Raw genomic sequence first — 27,094 nt, 5'->3', positions numbered from 1 at the left:
CAAGCCTGTTGAGGATTCTAGCACTGCTCCGCTCCAACAATGGCCGCTCTGCTTACACCTCCATTTTTATTGGCCCCACACTAATTGTAGCTCACTGATAGGAGCCAAAAGCACTGGAGCTCTTTTTAAGCCTTGCATTGTGTCACCAACAAATGGTGAGCTGATTGCAGCCTGCTGATATTTGAAATGAAAGCTAACGTCAGTCTTAGAGTATCTGAAATAGTTTCAAGAAATGTTATATAATTCAATCAGATTACAAAAAAACAGTCATTTTTCTTTTAATTATGCAGTTTCAAATAGACATTACATTGTTAAATATATACTGTTAAGTAACCAAATACTGGTTTACAAACCAGGTAAGGGCATGTGCAGTTTAGAAAAAATACAGAAAATGCAACTCCTGCTAAACTATATATACACATAAAAAACATCACTACCAGTTAGTCACAACTATTGATAAATAATGTGCACCTCTTGGCTTGGCATTTAAACGGTTGTTACAGAAATTCACCTTTGCATTTATGTTGACTGTAAAGTTTTGCAGTGCCTTGAAAAAGTACTCAACCCCCACAACTACTTTCACATCTTACTGTCTCATTTTCTAAATTTAAACTTAATTTAAATGTTGAAGTAGGGTGTTTTTGAGCTAATCTACAAGACATTGTACATCATGTCAAATCAAGAGAAAAATTCCAAAATCTGTCAATAATTTATTAAAAATTAAACATCAAAATTGTGAGGATGAAAAAGTATTCATCCTCTTTGTAATTACTAGGCTAATGTTCCTCAGGTGCAATATTGTATATTACCTTACCAAGTCACCCAGTTTGTTATGTAGAAAATTAGAGGATCTCCTGTTTTCAATGAATTAATAAGGATAAATACCCCCCCTCTCTGTAAGGTGCAACAGTAAGGAAGAGTTTCAATAGATCAAACCAAAGTTAAGACAAAAGAGTATTCAAGATAAGTCAGAAAATGATTATAGAGAAGCACAAATCTGGGGAAGGATACAATACAATTTCAAAGGCACTGAACATACCTCAGAGTACCATCATGAAAAAGTGGGAAAACACACTGCCTAGGGTAGGCCACTCCTCCGCTCTCCTTAATCACTGGAGTGGAATGTCACTTTCAGAGAGGCGACTGGGATGCCAACAGTCACTCTGAGTGAACTGCAAAAGTCAGTGGCTGCAACTGGAGATGAAGTTCATGGCTCCACAACCTCCACGGCCTTGCAAAAAAAAGTAGCAAGGAAGAAGCCCCGATTAAAACAGAAAAGCATCCTTGTCCTTAAAGACTCTGCAAAGCATAATTTAGAAAATGTTGTAAAGATGTGGAATGAGGTTTTGTGGTTGGATGAGACTAAATTGGAACTTTTTGGCCTCAACACTAGGCAGTACTTGTGGCGTAAATCTAATCTTCCGCCAAGTAACACCTTCCCTACTGGAAAGTATGGTGAAGGTAGCATCATACTATGGGGATGCTTTTCAGTAGCAGGGACTGGAAATCTGGTCAGGATTGATGGGAAGATGAATGCTGCTAAATACAGAGAGATCCTGGATAAAAACCTGCTACCCTCTGCCAGAAAGCTTAAATTGGAGCGGAAGTGTGCCCTTCTGTAAGAAAGCGACCCAAAGCACACTGCCAGAACAACTATGGAGTGGCTTCAAATGAAGAAAACTGATCCCCCTGCATGGCCCAGTCAGAGTCCTGTCCTTAACCCAATCAAACATCACTGACAAGACCTCAGGATAGGTGTCTACTGCCACTCCCCAGCTAACCTGGCACAGCTTGAACAATTTTATGAGGAGGAACGGGCAAATCTTGCGCCATCACATTGTACAAAGCTAATGCAGACTTATTCAAAAAAACGACTGGTTGTAATAGCTGCAAGAGGTGGTTCAAATAAGTACTGAGTGAACGGGGATGAATACTTTGGAACTGCTGACATTTCAGTTTTTGAATTTTTAGTTTTTCTCTGTTTTTGGGGCTCTACTGGGAAAAAAGGAGCATGTGATTCACAAATAAAATTCTCAGTTAATTTGATGAAAATCCCTGGTTGTAATACTCATTTATGTGAATAAAGGGCTGGGGGGATGAATATTTTTACAAGGCACTGTAAAATGGTTAATAAGGAAGCTTGAGCTGGAGACTGAAGAGGTACAGTATTGTTGCAGAATGGAAAGTGATTTGGCTCATTTTGGTTCTGGTATAGTGTGGGTTTAAATCCACATGTAAGCTTCAAACCTGTTCTGTAGATTAATAGATCCAGATTAGGTTTTACTAGTTGTAATTAAGTGGGGTAACCACAACAAGTAAGCTGCAAGTTCCATTGAGAAGTGTACACGAGCAATTGAAGATTATTCAGTTCACATATCAAGTGTGGTTTCACAACAACTAGGATGCATCTTCTTAATTACAATGATGTTGACATAAATATATTCCTTTTCTGATCAATATATGCTGTCAGAGCCAAGTCCACTGACGATGGATTCCTACAATTTTGCTCATGAAACCCATTGTTATACATAAGTTAGAAAATTATGAAATTGTTAAATATGCATTATGTTTTAAACAGTGTAAGTGCAGGGGATGGGAGAGAAAGAAAGAAACAGGATGGAAAAAATGACAGAATCAAGTGGGAAATATGAGAGTAAACAAAGAGAAAGGACAGATGAAAGAGAAACGTAGATAAGGAAGACAATTAGATCCAAACATATAGAGAAGTACACGAAAACATCAACCTATTCAACATACCTGCCCTATATCGTCGTGGTTGCAACCTAGAGATGACATTGAATCCCACACATTTCTTTGTATAATTAAATGATCTGGAGCATTGAAAAGGTGAGAGATGATGCATATTACTAACTGCCGTAAAGATGAATTCAGGTGTTAAAATGTAATCCTTAAAAGCTTTGACATATTGTTTTGACTTGCCAGCTATAGGTACATGGCTCTTGTAACACTGGGTGGGTGGTTAGGAATATTAATATGCTACTGTGCAAATCCCTAGAGGAACTGACCTTATGATAAAATAAATAATTTTCCATTGCATGTTTAACAGTGGGTACTGCCACTTCTGTGGTAGTAGAGTAGCAGGAGAAACTTGATTAAATTGTTGCATAGGTCATACGGCATGGATGAGGGTGGAAAGATACTTTATTTGTGGGCTGTCTTTGCTTGCTGGACCATTGAGGCAATTTCCAACACAAGGACTAAGGACAAAATGGAAGTTAGCATCAGCAGATTATTTCCAGGGTCCCAGTGCCATTCGTGAGGAGAAGAGTGACATTCCAAACAAAGTGTTATGAGTACATGCCACTTACAAGAATTAATGTTAGTGGCACTTAGTCAAGAGATTGCTCACCTGGAAAATTGGGGTTCTATTTACTATTATCTTACAGCTGAAAATAAGTAGTACCTCAGAGGAAAATAATAATGTTTGGTTATTTATTTCATTAATATTAATCTTGTTTATTGGTTTCCATTTAGTGGTTATTATCCTGCTAGAATATAACTGTGCAATTTAAACAAGACTTAGTATTTAGAATTGCCCAGGTTTTCTGCAATGTGGATGAGGAGGAAATGCATCGGGCTCCGAAAGATTCCTGTAGGAAATTGCTGTGAATATCCCAATTTGTTCCCTGCATTCTAAGTAAATTTTTTAACTGGTAAATCTGATTCCGTATGTAGCTGGAAATGTTCTTGACTTTGCTTTCAGGAGTGAGAATGCCGGCAATTATCCTTGTTGCAAACTTGAATCCTTGTTGCAGATGATCTTGGTGAGTGGACATTGGAGCACTGCCTTTGGATTTTGGCTTACAGTCCAGCAGTAAGCTAACAGTTGGAGATTGTGGGTGGACTGTGGATGCTGACCTGGACATGATGGGCTGAACAGCCTCCATACTGTACTGTTTTATGTTTCTCTAAACCCTCTTGTTGAATGGGACTAAATACTTCCATATAAAGACCTGTTCATGCTCCATGGAATTTCTTACAGAACTTTACACCATTTTCTGAGAGAGCAAAATAAATGAAAGCATTACCACCTAAAATATTATATACAGTGTAATCTATTCACCGAATAATTTAATATATACTTATGAATGGTTAGCAATAACAGTGACTTGTATTGAAGAGAACTAATTAGTTACATGGATAGAGAAGCATTCAGAATGTTTTTGGAAAAGAGGATAAACTTATTTCTCTGCAGATGTGATTGGAAAAGCAGTTAATTCTCAAAGCTCCTTTGGAGTCTTTATTCCACGTCAGTTTTCTGTCTTTAACGCATCGCGTCTCCAACCTCCATTGCTTTGTCACAGTGCACCTTAGTGAATTTTGAGCCCAATATCTATTCTTCTTCAAGATCCATCGATGCTTTCTTCACCAAAGGGATTTGAGGAATCACTGGAGACTGATCGGTTCCTGATTTCACAGATTCTTTGAGACCTTTTTAAATGTTTTTTTCTACTTCACCAGCTAAAGTTAGATTAGTTAACAGTGCAAAATGGAAATAAAAGCAGGAACTTCCCTGGCTCAGCTATGTAATGAGAAACCCAGTACAGTGAAATTACAGAGAAGAGAGTGTGTCTGTATATTATTTTCAAAACTAGGCCAAGTCTCCAGCTCTAAAGCAGCAATAACAAAACACACCAAGGGCAACAAGATCTGATAATGAAAACAATGTATACAGTTTAAAACAAGTGAGGCACACTACTTGAGACTTTATGTAAACTCAACTGAACATCTTGCATAACATTCAGAAAGAAAAAAATAATTGGCATTATATTTCTTACTTTGAGAGGAATGCATTAGTCAGCACAGAACTAGCATAATAATAGAAAACAATACCTGGGTCTTTATGCATGAAGCACAAGGCTGAGGCTTATAGTGCACTGGATTCCCCATGGGATATCAATACTAAACACTGCTGAACCCTGACATCCAAATCCAGATGTACATAGTTTGAGGAAGTACAGAGGGCTTTAATTAATATGAGTACCTGAGACTTTGATAAGAGCTATCTTATGAATGACTGACATGAAAATATCAGTTTTTCTTAATTATACATACTAAGCAAATCACTGCAAAGCTTTGCCAGTTACTAATAGATCTGAGGGATCATAAACGTCCTCGAATTGGATGGTTTCCTACCTCATAAATTTCTATGATAAGACCCATCACAATGCCAATAATTAATTATTGAATTTTAATTGAATAATAAGTATCTTGAAAATAAACAAGATACCACATATAACCAATATTGAGATGAAAGATATTTGTCAAGCACGTTCACCTAAAGTATCTTTAAATAATGACCATGTACTGCCAAAGGACAAAAGCTTCTTGTGAGACCAATATTCCTCGCAAATGGAGTGCAAATGAATTACTGCAACATCAACAACATCCTCCATAAATTCTCAGATGAATGGGAACCTGATAGGTTAACCATCTGCATCTTTCATGTTTTGCCTAAATATTCTTCCATTAATGAAGTTTTCTGCAGGAAACCAGCATTTGTTCCTGATATGAAAACCTATTGATCATTGTGAATGTCAGTGAATTGAAAATTTACAGCATGAAAATGTTTCGAGGTGCTGAACAGCAATGAAATAGATTCACATTTCTCCCGTTACGTGAGTGGGGCTGGTTTATCTTGTTCCAGCAATAATGGAGAACCAGTATATTTTATTTTCCATCATTTGCTAACAGTATTTCTAACTACAATCAACTTTCGATGGTGGGTAAATCTAGTAAAACAACAAGCAGAAGCTAGAGAGAACTGCTCAGCTCAAATGACATAAAAAGTATGTTACTCTCTTTGGGATTTGGGTATCAAACTATAACTTTCAGCTTTGTATGTGTTTTGTAATAACGTGGATAGAATTTGAATCTGGTATATTTTTGTCTGGATCAGTAACAACCACCTTGTAAACTAACTAACAGATGTATGTTTGTAATAAACTGAGATTGTAAGTTGTAATTTTAAATGTTCTATTTACAAAAATTGTAAATAACCGAAGTATTAATGATAACACAGAAACTGATCGATCATGTAAACATGTCGGAGGAGGTAATTAGGGCACTCACTGAAATAACATGCTTACTACACTGACCTCTAGTATAGAGTGATACTGAAGGCTTTTATTCAGTGTATTAAAAGTTATACATTTTGTTCAGTCTAGTACATCATGTACAGTATAGCGCATATCCTGGTAATGCATTTGCAAAAATATCTATATTCCAGTTATAATCACATGATTTCACACAGCTTCATTTCCTACATCACTATCATTTCCATTCATGTGACATTACTTCAGCCCCACTATATGTACAGTATCTACTGGCAAATACTAAAACATGAACAATAACTAAACAGCATGCTACACAGAACAGGGAATATAGCAAGCACTTGACAGCCAGTTTATTTTAACTTGATGTTCATAAATCAATCTCACTTCACTCTCATGGTTTTCGAGAGCACCAGAAATGGATTAAATTACTGTTTATGGTTCATCACCAATCATCTCTTAAAACCTACAGGGAGATTCTGGAAAGCAGTGTGGTAATAATGTTCTGATCCTAGATGTCCATATAACAATTAGAAAATTCTATTTCAACTACTTCTAGTGCATAGGAAAACCATGCAGACATTCAAAAACAGGTCATCATTAGGCCACATGAACCTAGATCTCTGAATGCAGTTGTAGCTCTGGGAAATTAGTGAAAATAACATCAATAGATTCCATTTCAGAATCCCAGTTCTATAATTGAAAGGACAATCAATTCCATATCCTGGTCCAGAATTCCAATGCAGCAATCTGTTTCCTTTCACTGAACCAAATCTCTGGCGGCTTCTCTATTTCACAGTCCCCAGCTCTCCTTATACACTATGTACAATTCCAAATGAATAATCCCCTTCTCATCACTTCCACGGCACAGATTTCCAGCAAACCCAAGTCACTTTCCATCTACTTCCATTATTTAGAATCCCAAATCACTTCCTCTCAATCAAGGTATAAATTTCAAAACCCCTCACATTCATTTTAATGCTACCAAGTTCCCATGAAGGTATAACCCCCCACACATATTTTTCCGTTCGTAGCATGTTAGTTAAGCATGCTTTCCTGTTCATTCTTGCAATGCGATTTTCTATAAATGAAAATAAATTTCCAGTGCATAGTTTTTAATTCTGATTGAATACAGTGAGTCTGCTACCCAATGACATCTAAAGATCTGAATATGATGATACATTTTAGAAATCTAATTACTTTGTTTAATGTATTTTCTTTATTTTTTGAGATAGCTGGTTTGTTAAATTAGTAGGTGAAATATTAGGTTACAGAACTAAAATCTGAAAACATAACAAGTTTAAAAACATTTTTCATACTGTATCTTCAGTTTATAAGATATCCTGATTCCAAAAAATTACAGTACCATCACAAAATACCTCAGCCAGCTTTCCTTCTCTTTATCAGTTCAATTGGAGTGCAAGCTAAAACCATTTAGGTTACCTTAAGGTCGAGTTCGCAATAGCTGCTCACGTAGTCACTTCCGGGCACAAACTAACTAACTATCTGGAATGTTAGTCCTCTTTTATTCACTGACGTTAAAATTCATAGTTTTTATCCATGCTGCCTTTTCACAGAGACCATATGGAGCAGGAAGTGATACAAATGGGGGAAGAAAAATAATCCAGAGGGAAATAACGGTGATTGCAAACATAAGAATGGCTTAATATTTCCTACGAGATATTTTGGTGGAACTTTATTTTGAATACCATGGATGAAATGCATATATAACACTGAGCAAGATTACTTAAGTCTAGTCCCTCAACAACAGCTCAAGTACTGCTATGCTGTGGTGACGACTGCATTCCCCCATACCTGCTAAAGACACAGTGCCCAAGCTCCTATTTACAAGGTATAGCTCTTCCATTATGCTGTGGCAGTTTCTCTGCTTGAAGCAAGACTCAAATCTGTGATGTACTGAAGGCAGATGGAAAGACTTGTGGCACTCTGTACGGCTTCTTCCCCGTGTGATCCAGTTCACGCAGACTCGGGGCTGGTGGTGGTGCTAGTGGCCTTCTTTTTAGCACGTAACTTTACACTCTTCGATTGTGGCTGTAAAACAGATATTAAAAGACAACTGATTAGATTGTGGGAGTTGAAGTGCAAACAATGGTCCAACTCCATTAAGAAAGCAGAACAGGAGAAGATAACAACATCTGTTAATCATAAGTTGGAACAATTTTATTCATACTGGAAAAAATGGTTTAACTACATAACATCTCATAGGCCTGAATTTATTCTCACAATCAATGAATATGTTGTTAAAAAAATCACTCCCTACTCTGTACATAGTTTTCTTCTTTCGATTGTTCTTTCTTTCCTCCTCTTTCTATACGAGTATACTTCAGATAAATATTATATTTTGTGACAAATATGATTATATGATATATATGTACAGTATCTGAAATACATCCTATGGAAATGTTTGTTTGATGATGAAACTCAATAAAAAATAAATTACAAAAAAAAAGGAAAGCAGAGCAATATGCTGGACCATCCAGTCCACCCAGAAAGACATTCCCACTGCTGGCCCCTGTGAGTGTGTTCAGGAGAAGTAAAATTACCCTGTGTATCCACTCCTCAGCGCTCTCCAGCTTTGCAAGTTCTTCAAGCTGCTGATTTTTTGACAAAATGCTCGTCTGTTTGCAATGAGTATATTTATTATCAAAAGCAAAATCCAGTCAAATTGAAAAAAATGCAGCCTTGAAAAATAGTTTCTGCGTGACAGCTGTTATATCACTGGCTTTCGTTTGAAATGAGCAAAGCCTGTAGGTATTAAGCATTGCTCATCAATCAAAGAATCTCGATTCCTATGCCTACACCAACATCTGTTAACCTTTCAAAGATTTACACCAGCCAGCATTAGTTAAGTGCACATTCAGTAGTTCTTATTTTTTGGATAAATTAAAGTATCACCACCTATTAAGATTTCATTCTGCATTGTAAGTTGTCATCACACCACAAGCATCTGCATTTCTGAACAAATTCATTTTATTTTCTAAACTCAAAAGAATTTCAGAAGTTTAATATGGTTCTTCAAAGTCTATACTGTTTCATACAGTATGATCTCTGCATTATTAAAATATCCGTAATTCAATGTACCCCTTGAAGAGGAAGAACTGACGAGTCAGAATTGATGAGCTGGAGGATATTAACTGATGGAGTGGTTAACAAATAAATAAGACAGCATTTTGATAACTAAATTTAATTGAGGCTAGCAAACATAATAAAATACCTCTGAACGCTGCAGTTTTTGTTTACTGGCTTTAAGGCTCTGGGTGCGTTTTGGTACTTTGTCCACGATATCTTCATCTGCTTGTTCAAGTTTCACATCTGGCTGCTCTCCATCTGATTTCTGAGCTTGCGCATTTCCTAGTTCTTCCCCTGAAGAAAGCCGGCGTGTGTCTGAGAAACAGCGAGCAAAAAGAAGGAGGCTAAAACCCAAAACAACATTTTGTGAGAGTGCATTTCTCGAAAGTATTTCAGAAATACTGAAAACAATTCTTAGCAGATGCAAACAAATTATGGATTTCTCAGAATAATAGTAATATATAAATACGAGGTACTGTTACAGGAATGTAGACATATACATTTTCCAATTTGTTCTTCAATAATGCTAGACTTGGCTTTATTGATGCTTGTTCAATTAATAGAGTCTCATTTAAAATTTAGAAAAGACACCAAAAGAATCACAACCAAATATTCCTGCTCTACCGATGTGAAATGAAAAAAACTGCCTTTGTTCCTTCATTGGACATGTGTGACATCACACTGTAGGTGATATTTTTCACTTATCACTTTCTTAGAATATGGATGTTGCTTGCTTTTACAGCATTTATTGCCCATCTCTAAATGCCCTTAAGTTTGATCTATTTTGAAACGGACTTTTTAACATCGTAAACCAGCGGGTTGTTGTTGTTATGTCTCTTGCTCGCTGTGAAAATGGGGGACACCTCCCTCTCCCTTATTAGGGTGAGAGAAAACCTGTGGTTTGTCGAATGCTGGATGAAATGCGATAGACTTTCGGGTAGCTGCAAGGTCTGTGTCTTTGCTATCGCCTGACTCATGCTTCTGCTTGGTAGTGGGTGCGGTTTTATTTGCCGGGGGGAGGGGGTATCGTTGCTTGCTGCCACTTACGCGCGGGAGGGGAAGCTGGTGGGGGGGTATTTTGGGGTTCTCACGTTTAACCGTTGTTCATTCTTTGGGGCACTTCCCTGTTTTTGTGGATGTTTGTGAAGAGAAAGCATTTCAGGATGTATATTTGTATAAATTTCTCTGACATTAGATTGGACCTTTGCACTGCTGTTATCCTGGTGAAGGTATTCCCTAATGCTGTTGCTGAGTGGTGGGGGGTGGGGCTAGGACTTAGATGTTGCAATCTCTTTCTAATAATGTAGAACAAAGAGAGAAAACAGATGTTGACATGTGTCTGTTGCCCTTGTCCTCATAATGATAAAAATCATGAGTTTGGTAGACGTTGTCCAAGTACTCTAGGCAAGTAACCACAATGTATCATGGAAGTGGTCCACACGCTGCAGACATGGTGCACTAGAGGTTCAGGGAATGAATGGCTAAGGTGGTAGATAGGATTCCAGTCAAGCGGATTGTCTGTTAGAGAACATGGAACCATACAGGGTAGTCCAAGCACTTTGGACTTATGATGACCTTTTAACTAACTGATCAATCTGACCCTTTCCTCCCACATAACCCTCCATTTTTATTTTATACACGTGCCTATTTAAGAATCCCTAATTGTTTATGCCTCTACCATTACCTTTGGCTTTCCGTGCACCTATCACTCTCTGTGAAAAAAAATCTTACCTCTGACATTCTCTATACTTCCTTCCAATCACATTAAAAATATGCTCCCTTGAAACAACCATTTCTGCTCTGGGGTAAAGGTCTCTGGGTGTCCACACATAGAAACATAGAAAACCTACAGCACAATACAGGCCCTTCGGCCCACAATGCTGTGCCAAACATGTACTTAATTTAGAAAGTACCTAGGGTTACCCATAGCCCTCTATTTTTCTAAACTCCATGTACTCTAGGAGTCTCTTAAAAGACCTTATCATATCCACCTCCACCATAGTCACTGGCAGCCCATTCCACGCACCCACCACTCTCTGCATAAAAAATTTACCCCGACATCTCCTCTGTACCTACTTCCAAGTACCTTAAAACTGGGCCCTCAAGTGCTAGCCATTTATCTCAATCTATGCTTCTTATAATCTTTGCTACTTCTATCAAGTCACCTCTCATCCACGTTTGCTCCAAAGAGAAAAGCCCGAGCTTGCTCAACTTTTACTTATAAGACATGCTTAACAATCTGGGCATCATTCTGATAAATCTTCTCTACCCTCTCCAGGGCTTCCACATTATATTAGATTATGAGGACACTCAGTCCTCGTTTATTGTCATTTAGAAATGCATGCATTAAAAAATGATACAATGTTCCTCCAGAATGATATCACAGAAATACAAGACAAACCAAGACTAAAACTGACAAAACCACATAATTATAACATATAGTTACAACAGTGCAAAGCAATGCCGTAATTTGATAAAGAGCAGACCATGGGCACGGTAAAAAAAGTCTCAAGTCCTGATAGCCCCATCATCTGACGCAGACGGTAGAAGGGAGAAACTCTCCCTGCCACGAACTTCCAAGCACCGCAAACTTGCCGATGCAGCACCATTGGAAGCACCCGACCGCAGTGGACTCTGAGTCCGTCCGAAAACTTCGAGCCTCCGACCAGCCCCTCCGACACAGCCTCTCCGAGCACCATCCTCTGCCGAGCGCTTCAACCCCACCCCGGCCGCCAAGCAACAAGCAAAGCCGAGGACTTGGGGCCTTCTCCTCCAGAGATTCCGGACCACACAGCAGCAGCAGCAGCGAAGCAGGCATTTCAGAAGTTTCTCCAGATGTTCCTCTGTGTTCTCACGTCTGTCTCCATCAAATCAGGATTGTGCACGGCACCCTACTTGACAGATAACAGATATCATCATCACCGGAGTGGCCGCTGTGAGCTGCGTCGCGCCGCCATCTTCTCCATCCTTCCTATAATGAGGCAACCAGCACTGAGCATAATATTCTAAGTGTGACTTAACCACAGGTTTGTATAACTACAACATTTCCTCATGCTCTTGGACTCAGTTCCCCAAATAATGAAGGCAAACAAACCATATGCTTTCTTAACCACTCTGGCAACTTGCACAGCACCTTTGAGGTATCTGTGAAGATGGAACCAAGACCCCTCCATTCTTCCACACTGCTAAGAATCCTGCCATTAACCCTGTACTCTGCCTTCAAATTCAACCTTCCAAAAGTATATCACTTCACACGTTTCCATATTGAATTCCATCTGCCACCTCTCAGCCTAGCCCTGCCTCCTATCAATGTTCAACCGTCCCTCTCCACTATCCACACCGTCACCAACCTTTGTGTCATCTACTAACCTGCACTTCAACTTCCTCATACACGTCATTTATAAAAATTTAAAAAAAGCAGGGGTCCCAGAACAGATCCTGTGAAACACCTCTGGTTGCCAATTTCCGAACAGAATACACTCCATCTAGTACCAGCTTCTACCTTCAGTGCGTAAACCAATTCTGAATCCACACAGCCAAGTTTCCCTCAATCCCATCCCTCCTGACTTTCTGAATGAGACTACCATGGGGAACCTTGTAAAATGCCTTACTAAAATGCACATACACAACATCCACTGCTCTATCTTCATCCATTTGTTTTCGCACATCCTCAAACAAGTCATGCTGGCTTATGAGGCATGACTTGCCCCTCACAAAGCCACGTTTACTATCTTCAATCAGACAATGCTTCTCCAAATGCTCATAAATCCTGCCTCTAAGAATCCTCTTCAATAATGTTGTCACCACTGATGTAAGAGTCACTGTTCCATATTAATTTCTAAGGGTGATCCCTATTCCCTTTCTTAAACAAAGGAATTACATTTGCCATCCTCCAATCTTCTGGTATTACTCCTGCAGCCAATAAGGACACAAGGATCATCCTCAAAGGCACAACAATCTCTTCCTTCACTTCCTGTAGCAACCTGGAGTATATCCCGCCTAACCCCGGGGATCTAATGTCTTTCAAACATTCCCGCACATCCTCTTTCTTAATGTCATAATGTTCTACCATATCAGCCTGTTTTACACTGTCCTTACATTTGTAAAGGTCCCTCTGACTGGAAAATACCGAAGCAAAATATTCATTAAAGACTTCCCTTACCTGCTCTGACTCCAGGCATATGTTTCCTCTTCTATCCCTGATTGTTCCTATTCTCACTCTCCTCCTTTTCTTCAGGTACTGTATATGTAGAATGCCTTGTGATTTTCCTTAATCCTACTCATCAAGGCCTTCTCATGTCCCCTTCTGGCTCTCCAAAGTCCATTCTTAAGCTCCTTCCTGATTACCTTGTAACTCTCCACATCCTTATCTGATTCCTGTTCCCTATTCTTAAGTATACTTCTTGCTTCCTCTTGACTAGATGCTCTACATCTCTTATCAACAATGGTTCCTCCACCCTACCATTCTTTCCCTCCCTTAATGGGACAAACTAATCCAGAACCCTATACAAGTGCTCCCTAAACAACCTTCACATTTCTGTTGTGCATTTCCCCATTCCAAATATGTTCCCAATTTACAGTCCAAAGTTCCTGCTGAAAAGCATCATAATTCATCCTCCCCAATTAGATACCTACCTATACTATCTACTCCTATTCCCGTCCAAGTCAATGGTAAAGGGCAGGGAGTTATGGTCACTATCTCTGAATGATTACCCACCAAGAGATCTATCACCTGACCAGGTTCCTTGCCTTCTATCAGATTCAGTCGTCCACCTGTCTGCATATTGGGCCAGGAATCCTTCCTGAACACACCTAACAAATTCTGCCCCATTTCAAACTTATGCACTAAAGAGATTCTGATGAAGATTAGGGGAGTTGAAGTCACCCATGACAACAACCTTGTTAGTTTTTAATCCTTCTAAAATTTGCCTCCTAATCTGATCCTCAGTGTCTCTGTTGCTACTGGGGGAGGGGTAAGTCTATAGAATACTCCAAAGACAGTAAGTGCTCCTTTCTTGTTTCTGACTTAGATCTCTCCACGATGTCCTCCCTTTCTTCAGCTATGATACTTCCCCTGATTGGCAATGCCATTCCCCCACTTCTTTTACTTCCCTTTCTGTCCCTTTTGAAATATCTAACAGGAACATCCAGCACCCATTCCTTCCCTTGTGACAGTCAGATCTCTGTAATGGCCACAACATCATAGTTCCATGTACTGACCCATGCTCTAATTTCATCAGCCTTGTTCTGAAACTTCTTGTGTTAATATAGTACACTTCCACCCATCTAACTGATTGTTCTTATGCCCTACTCACTGCCTCTATATGTCACATCTATCTTTACACCAACTGCCCCACCCACTCTGGTTCCCATCCCACTGTCAATCTAGTTTAAACCCACTCCAACAGCTCTAGCAAATCTTGGTCCTCCTCAAGTTCAGGTGTAATCTGTCTCTTCTGTACAGGTCATATTTGCCCCAGAAGACATCCCGATAATTCACAAATCTGAAATCCTGCCACTGCATCAATTCTTCAACCACTCATTCATCAGCCAAATAATCCTATTCTTAGCCACACTGGTGCGCAGTACAGGCAGCAATTCAGAGATTACTACCCTTGAGGTCCTGCTTTTCAGCTCCCTACCTAGCTCTCTCTATTCACTCTTCAGGACCTTATCACTTTTCCTACCTTGTCATTGATACCAATACGTACGCTGACTCCTAGCAGCTCACCCTCCCTCTTAAGACTGCTATGGACATGATCCAAAACATCCCTGACACCTGAGAGACAATATACAATCTGGGATTCTCTTTCACATCTACAGACTCCTCAGTTTGTTCCCCACACTATTGAATCCCCTATCAACACTGCTCTTCTCTTCTTCCCCGCTTCCCTTCTCAGCCACACAGCCAGACTCGAAGCCAGAGTGATATTTACCTCCTTGAGTGTCAGAGCTACAATCATCCAAGAAAACCCTGGTAATTATCACACGCCCGAATTGTGCCATGTAGATGTCAAACCTGCACAGAAAGGCACCTCTCAGTCTCCACCCAACTAACAAGAATCGCCTGCCACTCATTTCCAATTCAACACCTGCAGCCTATTAAAACCCAGCTCTCATCCACAGTCCTTGTTCACCCACTGAACCAGCCAGCCTCAACCAGTTGCTCCTAGCCTTCAGTTATATTGTTGGATGTTGTGTTCAGTATCTGTCCTCTCTTGTTTTGTGCCCCTCATGGCTTGTTATTTTGCAGTCTGTTATTAAAGTTACTGGCTAGTGCCAAATCATCTCCCTGCTCTGCTTTTAAATCAAGGCTCCTCGACTTTGTGACAGGATGAGTGAGTCAGAGATTGACCCAGCAGAGTCTGCTCATCCAAAGGAAGTCATCCACAAACACGAGTTCGCGATCTAGAGGCAGCAGGAAAACATTGACCATTTGCTCGCTAATCTCAAACAACTCACCATCTCATTACAGCAACCTCACGCCAGACAGTCTCCTCCCTCAGTGCCCAAATGTTTTGACAGATCCCCAACCTGATGCCACAACCTCCTGTCCCAGTGTATCTTATATTTCGAACTACAGCCACCTCTATTCTATGGACTGAGCCAAGATTGCCTTTGTCATTTCTCTGATGACTGGGTGAACTCTGATCCAGGCCGCCACTAACTGCGACAATAAAACCACAATTTGCAATAAATATGAGCAATTCACTGCTGAGATGCACCAGGTTTTCGACCATCTGGGAAATGGAAGGAAGGTAGTGGATTGGATACTTCACATGCATCATGCTTGGTGCTGGATTACATGGTGGAATTCAGAACCCTCATGCCATGTGCTGGAATTCAGGATCCTCACACTCGGTGCTGGATTACACGGTGGAATTAGAACCCTCGTGCTCGGTGCAGAATCATACGATGGAATTCAGGACTCTCACACTCGGAGCTGGTGGAATTCAGGAGCCTCACGGCAGAGTGCAGCTGGAATGCAGAAGTGCAGCTGATCCATTACCATCACAGCCTCTTGGAGCACTTGAAAGGTGAGCTGTCAACCTGGGAGATGCCCACCGACCTCGAAAGCCTCAACACTCTGATCCTCCATATTGAAGAGTCTTGTGTTATGACCCACCAGATCATCAACCAGGACCCCAGTTCCATTCCCTGAACCATCTCAGGCTGCAGGACCGTCATGAGAAATGCCTCCAGAATTCATGCAGTTAGGGAGAGCTCCCTTGCCATTCCCCCCCCCCCCACTCCCATCAGTATGAGTGTTGGTAGAGGAACAACCTGTGTGATTACTGTCATCCACACATCAAATCATCAAATGCCCACTGCTTCAAAACCAGCACCACCAGGTAGAGATGAGGGCCTTCTATCCAATAAGCTCCCCTCTCACCCATGGCCCTTTTGTTTCAGTATCGTAGCCTGACTCACTCTCTCTGTCCTCCACAACCTGATGGCTCTACGTGCACATGAGACTCTGGTGGATTCCAGTGCAGCAGGCAACTCTCTGGACTGGTCTCTGCGTGTGCCACTTGGGCTCCCTATTGATTCTCTTTCAGCCCTTCTGCATCATGGCCATTGAAGGATGTCCCTTGGGGTCCGGGATGGTCAGAGCTCGCACACGCCCTATGCACGTGAGTATCCGAGAGCACCACGAGTCCATACAACTCCTCACTGAACACTCCTCTAGTTTGGATCACCCCTGGACATCAGTTCACTGCTGAGTTGGGGACCCACCTGATACAACCAAAGTTTAGTTCACCCCGTGAATCCATGGAGACGGAGGAAACCCTTGTCCTCATCAAAATCCCACAGGGATACCACGACTTAGCCATTGCCTTCAGTAAAAGGAAAACCAGTTCCCTGCCACCTCACAGACCACATGACCATGCGATCGATCTCCTGGGAACTACCCCTCCCAGAGGTCATCTGTTCTCCCTCTCCACTCCTGAGACCCATGCCATGAATGACCACATTACTGAAGGACTGAAGCATAGCTTCATTCGAACATCCCAGTCCTCATCAGCTGCGAGGTTCTTCTCAGACAAAGGGAAAGATGGGGGTCTCTGTCCCTGCATCAGCTGCCATGCATTCAACAAAATCACTATTAAGAACTGCTCCCCTCTCCCAAAATCATGTCTGACGAATCTCATAGAATTTTTTGAGGACGTAGCTAGTAGAGTGGATAGGGGAGAATCAGTGGATGTGGTATATTTGGATTTTCAAAAGTCTTTTGACAAGGTCCCACACAGGAGATTAGTGTGCAAACTTAAAGCACACGGTATTGGGGATATGGTATTGATGTGGATAGAGAATTGGTTGGCAGACAGGAAGCAAAGAGTGGGAATAAACGGGACCTTTTCAGAATGGCAGGCAGTGACTAATGGGGTACCGTAAGGCTCAGTGCTGGGAGTCCAGTTGTTTACAATGTATATTAATGACTTGGATGAGGGAATTAAATGCAGCATCTCCAAGATTGCGGATGACACGAAGCTGGGCGGTAGTGTTAGCTGTGAGGAGGATGCTAAGAGGATGCAGGGTGACTTGGATAGGTTAGGTGAGTGGGCAAATTCATGGCAGGTGCAATTTAATGTGGATAAATGTGAGGTTATCCACTTTGGTGGCAAGAACAGGAAAACAGATTATTATCTGAATGGTGGCCAATTAGGAAAAGGGGAGGTGCAACGAGATCTGGGTGTCATTGTACACCAGTCATTGAAAATGGGCATGCAGGTACAGCAGGCGGTGAAAAAGGCGAATGGTATTCTGGCATTCATAGCAAGAGGATTCGAGTACAGGAGCAGGGAGGTACTACTGCAGTCGTACAAGGCCTTGGTGAGACCACACCTGGAGTATTGTGTGCAGTTTTGATCCCCTAATCTGAGGAAAGACATTCTTGTCATAGAGGGAGTACAAAGAAGGTTCACCAGATTGATTCCTGGGATGGCAGGACTTTCATATGATGAAAGACTAGATCGACTAGGCTTGTACTCTCTGGAATTTAGAAGATTGAGGGGGGGATCTTATTGAAAAGTATAAAATTCTAAAGGGATTGGACAGACCAGATGTAGGAAGATTGTTCCCGATGTTGGGGAAGTCCAGAACGAGGGGTCACAGTTTGAGGATAAAGGGGAAGCCTTTTAGGACTGAGATGAGGAAAAACTTCTTCACACAGAGAGTGGTGAATCTTTGGAATTCTCTGCCACAGGAAACAGTTGAGGCCAGTTCACTGGTTATATTTAAGAGGGAGTTAGATATGGCCCTTGTGGCTAAAGGGATCAGAGAGTATGTTTCCTGTGGAATTCTCTGCCACAGGAAACAGTTGAGGCCAGTTCAATGGCTATATTTAAGAGGGAGTTAGATATGGCCCTTGTAGCTAAAGGGATCAGGGAGTATGTTTCCTGTGGAATTCTCTGCCACAGGAAACAGTTGAGGCCAGTTCACTGGCTATATTTAAGAGGGAGTTAGATATGGCCCTTGTGGCTAAAGGGATCAGGGGGTATGGAGAGAAGGCAGGTACAGGGTTCTGAGCTGGATGATCAGCCGTGATCGTACTGAATGGCGGTGCAGGTTCGAAGGGCCAAATGGCCTACTCCTGCACCTATTTTCTATGCTTCTATGTTTCTATTAATGGGTAGCGCATTCAAAATGCTCCATGGGGCTGGGGGGATGAGTGAAAGACAGTGTCCAATGCATCCACTGGCCACTGGTGCCTATTGGGCTTTCCAACAGTCCAGCCTTTTCCAAACTTCCATTAACGAACTCCTCCAAGAAATGCTACACAAGTATGTGTCTCATCTTCTCCAGGGATCCTCAAGACAATAATTGCCATATCCGTACAGTCTGTCAGCATCTCCTCAAGAACCAACTATACCACAAGATATAGAAACGCCAGTTCCACACCCCAATCATTTCCTTCCTGGGGACATACTTTCACCCCAAGGCTTAACCATGGACCCAAAGAAAATGTGTGCCATCATTGAATAGCCCCGACCACACTCCTTCAAACAGCCACAGCACTTCCTGGGCTTCTCCAGCTTCTACTGCTGTTTCATCAATAACTACAGCCAAATCGCCACTCCCCTCACCTCCTTCTCCAAACCACATACCTCACTGATAACCTGGTCAGTTGTTGTGGACCTGTCTTTTGAGAAGCTTAAGAGACGCTTCAGCACTGCTCCCATTCTCTGCCACCCAAACCCCTTCGGACATTTTCTGTTGGAGGTGGACGCATCTGACATGAACACCATGGCCATCCTCTCCCAGCGAGGACTGGACAGGAAGACGCACTCTGTACTTTCTTGTGTAAGTTCCACTCTACACAGCACCATTATGGATTAGGGGTACTCGCCATTAATTATGACCTTGGAGGAATGGAGACGATAACCGACAGGAAGCACGGAGCCCTTCCTGATCTGGATTAACCAACAGAACCTCATCCATACAACAGGCTCACAAACTCAACCCACATCAGGCTCACTGGACCTTGTTCTTCAACTTCACTACCTCCTACCAACCCAACTCCAAAAGCAGTAAGGTGGATGCCCTATCATGACAGTTTGACCTGCTGGAATGGAATTTAACCCTCAAACTGTCATTCCATCCTCAAAGATCCTTGCCCTGATTGGGATTTTGAGAACCAGATCCGCAAGCCCCTATGGCATGAGCCCGCTCTGGCTGACACACCTGACAACTTCACGCACGTGCCAGCAGCTGTGCGCTCTGAGGCGTTCCAATGGGCCCATCCCACATGCCTCTCCAGCCATCCGGACTCCGGATTTTCTGAGACCCCAGTTCTGGTGGGCTGTCATGGTTGCAGATGTATGTCAGTTCGTACTGCCTGCCCTCAATATGTTCAGCCCAATTCCCACAACTTGCAGCTCTGTGGGCTCCCGGGACCGTACCAGTCCCTCAATGCCAGTGGTCCCACACATTGCCATGGATTTCATCATGGTAGATTGGGTCTCCAAGGCAGCCCACCTCCACAAACCTACGTCAGCCTGGAACCCCAGCATGTAGTTCACCTCCGTGGTTTTCCTCAGGACATTGGTCAGACTCGGGCCCACAATTTGTCTCCCATTTCTGGCAAGCCTTCTGCTCCCTCCTCTACACCTCAGTAAGTTTGGCTATTATCTGTGGACCAACAGTCAGCTAGAAAGAGCCAGACAGCAAGTGGAGAAGATTCTGCGACACTTTGGCTTTCTGCCACGAGCATATCACCCTTCGAAATGCTTCCTGGCTACTAGCTCCCATGGAGGAGCCAACAGTAGAAGTCCAGCTCGCCAAGGCCCTGGTTCGCTGCTGCAGGAGGGCATGGAGGGCAAACCTTGCTGCCAACTGTGCCTACTGCTATCATGCCAAACGCCAGCAGTGTCCAGCCAGATGACTCCAGCCTGGGGAGCATGTCTGACTGTCCACCCGAGATCTGCCCCTGCACACACATAGCTCTCTCACTGGTCCATTGGTCCCTTCAGTATTACCCATCGCAACAATCCAGCCATCAATCAAGTTGAACAGCTTGACGAAGAGGGCCTAGTGAGCTTGACGTTGGTTCAGTTGGTGGGTCTGTGGTTCTGGTGGTCAGGAGATGATCAGAGTTTCCCATCAGCCAATGTCTTCGTTCCTCCAGCTGCCATCATCCCTCAGGGTCATACCTGCCACAAGCCCCCTGTCCTTGGTCCACTCGACCCACCTGAACCTGCACTTCCCGAACCTACGATGGTGGATGGTGGTCCAGTGTAAATGGTTCGATAGTTGATGGATTCACGTCATCGTGGACGGTGTGTTCAGTACCTGGACAACTAGGAAGGGTACAGCCCAGAGGAGAGGTCTTGGGTGCCATCTACTTTCACCTCGGATCAGCAAGAAGTTCCATTGGACCCATCCAGATCATCCTGGGCCATCAGAAGCCAGATATAGGAGGGACGTTCTGTCAGGCTTGTACTGCAGGCACTTCCAAGTCTCTATCCAGCTAACAGTAATCACCTGCCACTCATTTCCAACTCATCACCTGCAGCCTATTTAAACCCAGCTCTCACCCACAGTCCTTATTCACCCATTGAACCAGCCAACTCCTAGCCTTCAATTACGTTGTTGCCTATGGTGTTTAATATCTGCTTTATCTTGTCTGGTGGCCCCTTATGGCTTGTTATTTTGTTGTCTATTATTAAAGTTACTATTCATCACTGAATCGCCTCTGTTGCTCTGCTTTTCATCTCCTCTACATTTCTGGACAGTAAATGGTGGAAAGGTTTTGGGGTATCAGCAGCTTTCCACAGGACACTCAGCTTCTGATCTGTTCTTGTTACCACAGTAAGCATGTAACGGCCCATTTAAGTTAGCCCCACAGGATGTTATGATAGTGTACTCTTATGCTGACACCGTTAGTTATCAAGGGTATATGGTCAGAATCTTTTTAGAAGTCGTCATTTATGGCACTTTTGTGGCATGAATATTATTCCTATGGTGAGGTTATATGGTAAATATAAAGCCCACCATCCACACAAATTAGAGATTCACAGGACCTCTTCTATAACATTTCATTTATCAATATCAACTGCATGTGAATAGTCAACCAACCCAATCATCTCATTTGTTTTACAGAGCTTAACTTTTTCTATACTGTGCTTGCATTCATTTTAGAATACCATTTATCATTTATTCCAATATCGGGCTTTTAACATGCAAAAGGTTCCCAGCAATATGAAGCTGATTTTAACTTTCATTCTACTTGTATCAACCATGGTGTTTGGAATGAATTACTTCACTGAATCGACTTTTTTCAACCCACTTTAGAAAATTTGGAACACGGTTCTCTTTAATTTTTTTCTCACAAATTGTTTAACAACTCTGCAAATAAAACAGAATCTGAAACAATTCTGAAGGCTCCACGTGCACCTCCACAAGGGAAGGCATTGTCTAAAGAAGGTGGGTAAACCACTGAATGTTGAGCCTAGTGACACTGAAGGTGAAAACATGGCAAGAACCCTGTTGCGTTTTTAGGAGGCAGGGGAAAGGGAGGTCGATGTGCAGGGAATTGCACAGAATGACCAAGGACTTCAGAATTCTCAGTACACCATCAGTACTCATCAACAGGCTTCAAAACCTACACACCTCATGAATGCGTGCTCAGTCTACTGCTCGACTCTCTCTACACTCATTACTGCGTGCTTATGCACAGCACAAACACCAACTATAAACTCACTGATGACACATTTATTATTAGCAGAATCTCAGGTGATGATGAGGGGGTGTACAGGAGTGAGATAGATCAGTTGGTTGAGTGGTATTGCAATAACAACCTTGCACTCAATGTCAATAAGACCAAGGAATTGATTGTGAACTTCAGGAAGGGGAAGTTGGGTGTACACGCATCAGTCCTCATGGAGGGATCACTAGTGGAAAGGGTGAGCAGCTTTAGTTCCTGGGCATCAGTATCTCAGACGATCTATCCTGGGCCAAACATTGATGTAATCATGAAGAAGACATGCTTCATCGGGAATTTGAGGAGATTTGGTATATCAGCAAAGACTCTAGCAAAATTCTAACACACGTACGGTGGAAAGCTTGCTGACTGGGTGCTTCACCACCTGATATGGAGGCTGCAATGCACAAGATCAAGAAAAAGATGCGGAGGATTATAGGCTCAGCTGGCTTCATCCTGGGCACTGGCCTCTCTACTATCAATGACATCTTCAAAACGCGGTGCCTCAAGAAGGTGGCATCCATCATTATTCATGACACGCCCTCTTCTCATTGCTACTATCGTGGAAGACATACAGGAGTCTGAAGACTCAACATTTTGGGAATAGCTTCTTCCCCTCCGCCACTAGATTTCTGAACAGTCCATGAACCCATGAACACTACTTTTTTATATTTCTTATTGTAAGTTGTGATAACTTTTGTGCATTGCATCGTACTGCTGCCACAGAACATTTGTCAGTGATAATAAATCTGACTTTGCAAATTCAGTAAAGAGGAATTTTCCTTATAATAAAGTATAAGTCCTGATTTTTATTACATTGAGTAGAAAAATTACAAACATGATAAAAAAAGATGAAACTTACACATATTTTCCAATTGAAGGCAAGAGGAGAAAAGGAAGAGTTAAAGCATTGACAGTGGGGTAGAATCCATCAAATCAATGTAATCAATGTAACACTCAAAAGCATTAAGTGCTTCAATTGTATCAACAGAAATATAAAAGAATTATAAAAAAGCCTTCAAAATGTATTCGTGCACATTTTATATCTCACTCACAGAAATATTCATAATGTATTCACTATCAGTTTCTTTTTATATAAAATGACTTTTCATGAGGCCTAATATTGCTAGGCCTCACCTCACTGTTGGAGATCGTTGCATACTGTGAACATGGGTAGAATCATCAGTGTTTGAAGTATTTAGTGTCAGTTCAGAAGAAAACCGTAAGACATACAAATAGGAGTATTCAGCCCATTGAGTCTGCTCCGCCATTCAATCATGACTAATTTAGTTTTTGCTCTCAACTCCATTCTCCTGCCTACTTCATGCAATGAATTCCATAGATTCTCCATCCTCTGATTAAAGAAATCCTCCTCATCTCCGTTCTAAATGGGCGCACTTTTAGTCTGCTTTAGGTGTTTAATTGGAATAATTGTTTATCAGGTTTCATAACCTCTGCCCTATTTTAGGATTCTCTCTATCACATTCACCTTAAAATCTGGAGGTTATCAGCAAGACCTCCTTGGCTGTCATACGGCAAATCCTAAAGACTCAGCAGTGCTCACAGAACGATGAACTTTATGTGCTGCATAGAGTCATAGAGCAGTACAGCACAGAAACAGGCCCTTCGGCCTATCTAGTCTGTGCTGAACCATTAATCTGTCTGGACCCATCGACCTGCATCCAGCCTCATTCTTTGTCAATATCATAAAAGAATCCTAAATATATATGCATTGCTAACCAACAAGGAGAAACATCACAAAGGACGTAATAGCAATGCCTAAGGAGGAGCTTTTTCTATTACAAACTGCACTGGACCAAGGCCTAAGACTCTTCTTCTCATGGCTTTGGTCTGTCACATACTGAGGGTATGCAATCATGAAGTGACATCGAGAATTGGGTGCGGTGCTCTGAAGCTGACTGATTTCTTGGCATGATTCAGCTTGGGTATGGATGGGCAGAATGGCCGTGGCAGAGCTGGGAGAGTAGGTATCAGGATGTGAAGGAGTCCATGCTTAATGTGTGGAAAATATTTCCTGCTTAGAAAGATGAGAGACTGGAGTCACAGAGCCATTGAAAAGTACAGCACAAAACCAGGCCCTTTGGCCAATCTAGTCCATGCCGAACCATTTAAACTGCACTTGGACCATATCCCTCCATACCCCTACCATCCATGTACCTATCTAAACTTCTCTTAAACATTGAAATCGAGCTCCCATGCACTGCTTGTGCTGGCAGCTCATTCCACACTCTCACGACCCTCTGAGTGAAGAAGTTTCCCTCAAGTTCCCCTTAAATTTTTCACCTTTCACCCTCAACCCTTGACCTCTGGTTGTAGTCCCACCCAAACTCAATGGAAAAAGCCTGCTTGCATCTACCCTATCTATACCCTTCATAATTTTGTATACCTCTATCAAATCTTCCTTCAGTCTTCTACGTTGCAAAGAATAATGTTCTAACCTATTCAATCTTTACTTATAACTCAGGTCCTCCAAACCCGAAAACATCCTCGTAAATTTTCTCTGGACTCTTTCAACCTTACTTATATAAAGGTCTTGTTCAGAGAAACTTCAGACTTTGCACACAAATCAAAGAAAGCTTACAAACCAGGAAGCTGCAGATGCTGGTGTGTGAAACAAAAACAGAAGATGCTGGAACAATTCAGTCAGTCAAAAAGCATCTGTGGAAAGAAGATCTAGTCAATGGGTATCAGGGTCTCTTCCGTAGAAATGAGGTTTTCAACTGGCTAAGTCCTTCCTACATTTTCTGTTTTAGTTAGAGACAGTTACAATTCCGTTCAGCAAGCAAGTGGGACATTGGTCTACCCTGCAGGAGGATAAGAGTACAAAAGTAGAAACCTTTGCATCAGTTATATAGGGTCCTGGAAACCATATGTAGAATATTGTGCTCAGGCTTGGCTTTCCATTTAAGGAAGGAGATACTTGTGATAAATGAACACTTGTAAATCTTTGGAATTCTCTACTCAAGAGGGCTGGGGAGGCCCAGTTGCAGAGTATATTCAAACACATTGATATTCTTTTTTAATATTGAGGAACTCAAAGGCTATATAGTGCAGGATAGTGGTGCCAATAATAGAAGATTAGCCATGACTTACTGAATGGAGTAACAGGCACGGGGCATGGGAAGCTGCTTCTGTTTCTGATAATGGGACATGAATGTGTAGTATGTAGAAATTCAGTGAACTTCCTTTGTAATAGATTCAGTTGGACTGAGAGAATTTAACTTTATCTCTCTTTTACCCTTAGTAAGGCTGTGTGCCAGGGAAATTAAAGCTGTGCATCTGGGAGGTAAAGGTATGCTTAGGTACAAACTGCAGAAAATGTTTTTAAGTGAAGTAATCTTATCATTTGACTATAAACCATCTGTCTAAATATACCAGATGATTCTGGTGAAGTACTCCTGACCAGTACCTCACGACACTCCATTTAAGTTATGCCCAGAGTTTGGAATAAATCAGAAACTTTTAACGAGTGTTAACACAGTTGCAAGTCTTAGGCCCTTATCTGGGGAAGTTTTTTGCCCATTTACTGTAGCAGGGTTTATTAACAACACAGAAATAAGATTACACTTAGCGTGTGTTGTGCATGTGCACTTTCCCTGCTTATTCCAGACCAAACTGGAAAATTCTTTTCTCTTGAACATCAAAACCTCGTTACGCATTGTCTGCTATGTTAATTCTCTCCCCAACAGTCTTGGCACAGTCTAACTGAAAACCTCGCACTCTCATAGATAACAGAGCATGCACTGTTCTCCTCTAATATATCAACTGCTTCCAAATGTCTTTATCCAAAAACTTCTGGCACAGGATGGTGTTTTGAGCTCCTTACCTGCCTGCACCAGTGACACAACAAGGAGAAACCTCGTGAATAACAAAGAGGGTAGAATTTAGAATTATCCTGGCTCACTCAAGAGTTGTGCTAATGCCCAACCAGTTGTAAAGGAGCTTGTCAGGATTCTGTACACATACAGTGCAGTGGAAGCTGAGAAGTTTTAGCCCAAGTGCAGCCATGTAACTCATCTTTGTTTACTCAGGCAAGCCACCTCTTTTTCAGACTATGTAGTAACCCTGTGATGCGAAGGCACTGCACAAACAGGAACCCTGCATTACTGTGTCAAACCATTTTGTTCTTTAGGACACAATAAATGCAAACCCACTTGAAGTTTACAATGTTGCCTAGCTACAAATCCAATTGTCAAGTACAGTAAATTTACAGAGAAAATCCTTAACACAAATGTGGCCATTTTGACCTTAATGTAAAGTGGATGTTGGCAAATTAGCAACCAATTTTAAACCCCTTGCAATATTATTTACATCGAAAATAACAGGCTGGTGTTGTGCAAAGAATGTTGTGCATTCACTTTAAGATGTTTTATCCTGTTGCATGGTCAAAATTACCCATATTTAATACAAATGTAACAAGTGATGCTTCCATGATTATATACAACTATAGGTGTATTTAAAATTTTGTCTATTAATGATACTAGAAGATGCCAGATTCAATTTATCAAACAATTAATTCCTGAGCTGATCATTGAAACATGTTAGCTAATGTTAGATGTTCTCAAAACAGAATGATATAGTACACAAAATCAATGCCATGGTAGACTAAAACCATCTATCACAAACTCCTACTGTACTGCAACCATGCTTATTCAAGACAAAGAGGCAATGTCTGTAACTACAGACAAAAGCAGCAATGACTTTT

The 27,094-nt window shown here is 41.6% G+C and overlaps 1 protein-coding gene across 2 annotated transcripts in view; it reads right to left on the bottom strand.

The window, feature by feature from the left end:
* Nucleotides 1–275: 275 nt before the first annotated feature.
* Nucleotides 276–27,094, bottom strand: part of LOC134349393 (receptor expression-enhancing protein 2-like) — a 107,476-nt gene continuing 80,657 nt past the window's right edge. Inside the window, exons 7-8 of one of the 2 annotated variants that reach the window (XM_063053624.1) lie at nucleotides 9,310–9,479; nucleotides 276–8,126 (exon numbers count right to left, since the gene is read on the bottom strand). In XM_063053624.1, coding sequence (XP_062909694.1) covers nucleotides 8,052–8,126; nucleotides 9,310–9,479 — 245 coding nt within the window. In that variant the 3' untranslated portion in view covers nucleotides 276–8,051. The remainder of the gene's footprint in view (nucleotides 8,127–9,309; nucleotides 9,480–27,094) is intronic. The other variant, XM_063053625.1, reaches the window with a different exon arrangement.

This window comes from Mobula hypostoma, chromosome 7 (genome assembly GCF_963921235.1).
Source record: "Mobula hypostoma chromosome 7, sMobHyp1.1, whole genome shotgun sequence".
Lineage (NCBI taxonomy): Eukaryota > Metazoa > Chordata > Chondrichthyes > Myliobatiformes > Myliobatidae > Mobula > Mobula hypostoma.
The sequence above is the reverse complement of the archived record's forward strand: the minus strand, read 5'-3'. Positions and strand labels throughout refer to the sequence as shown.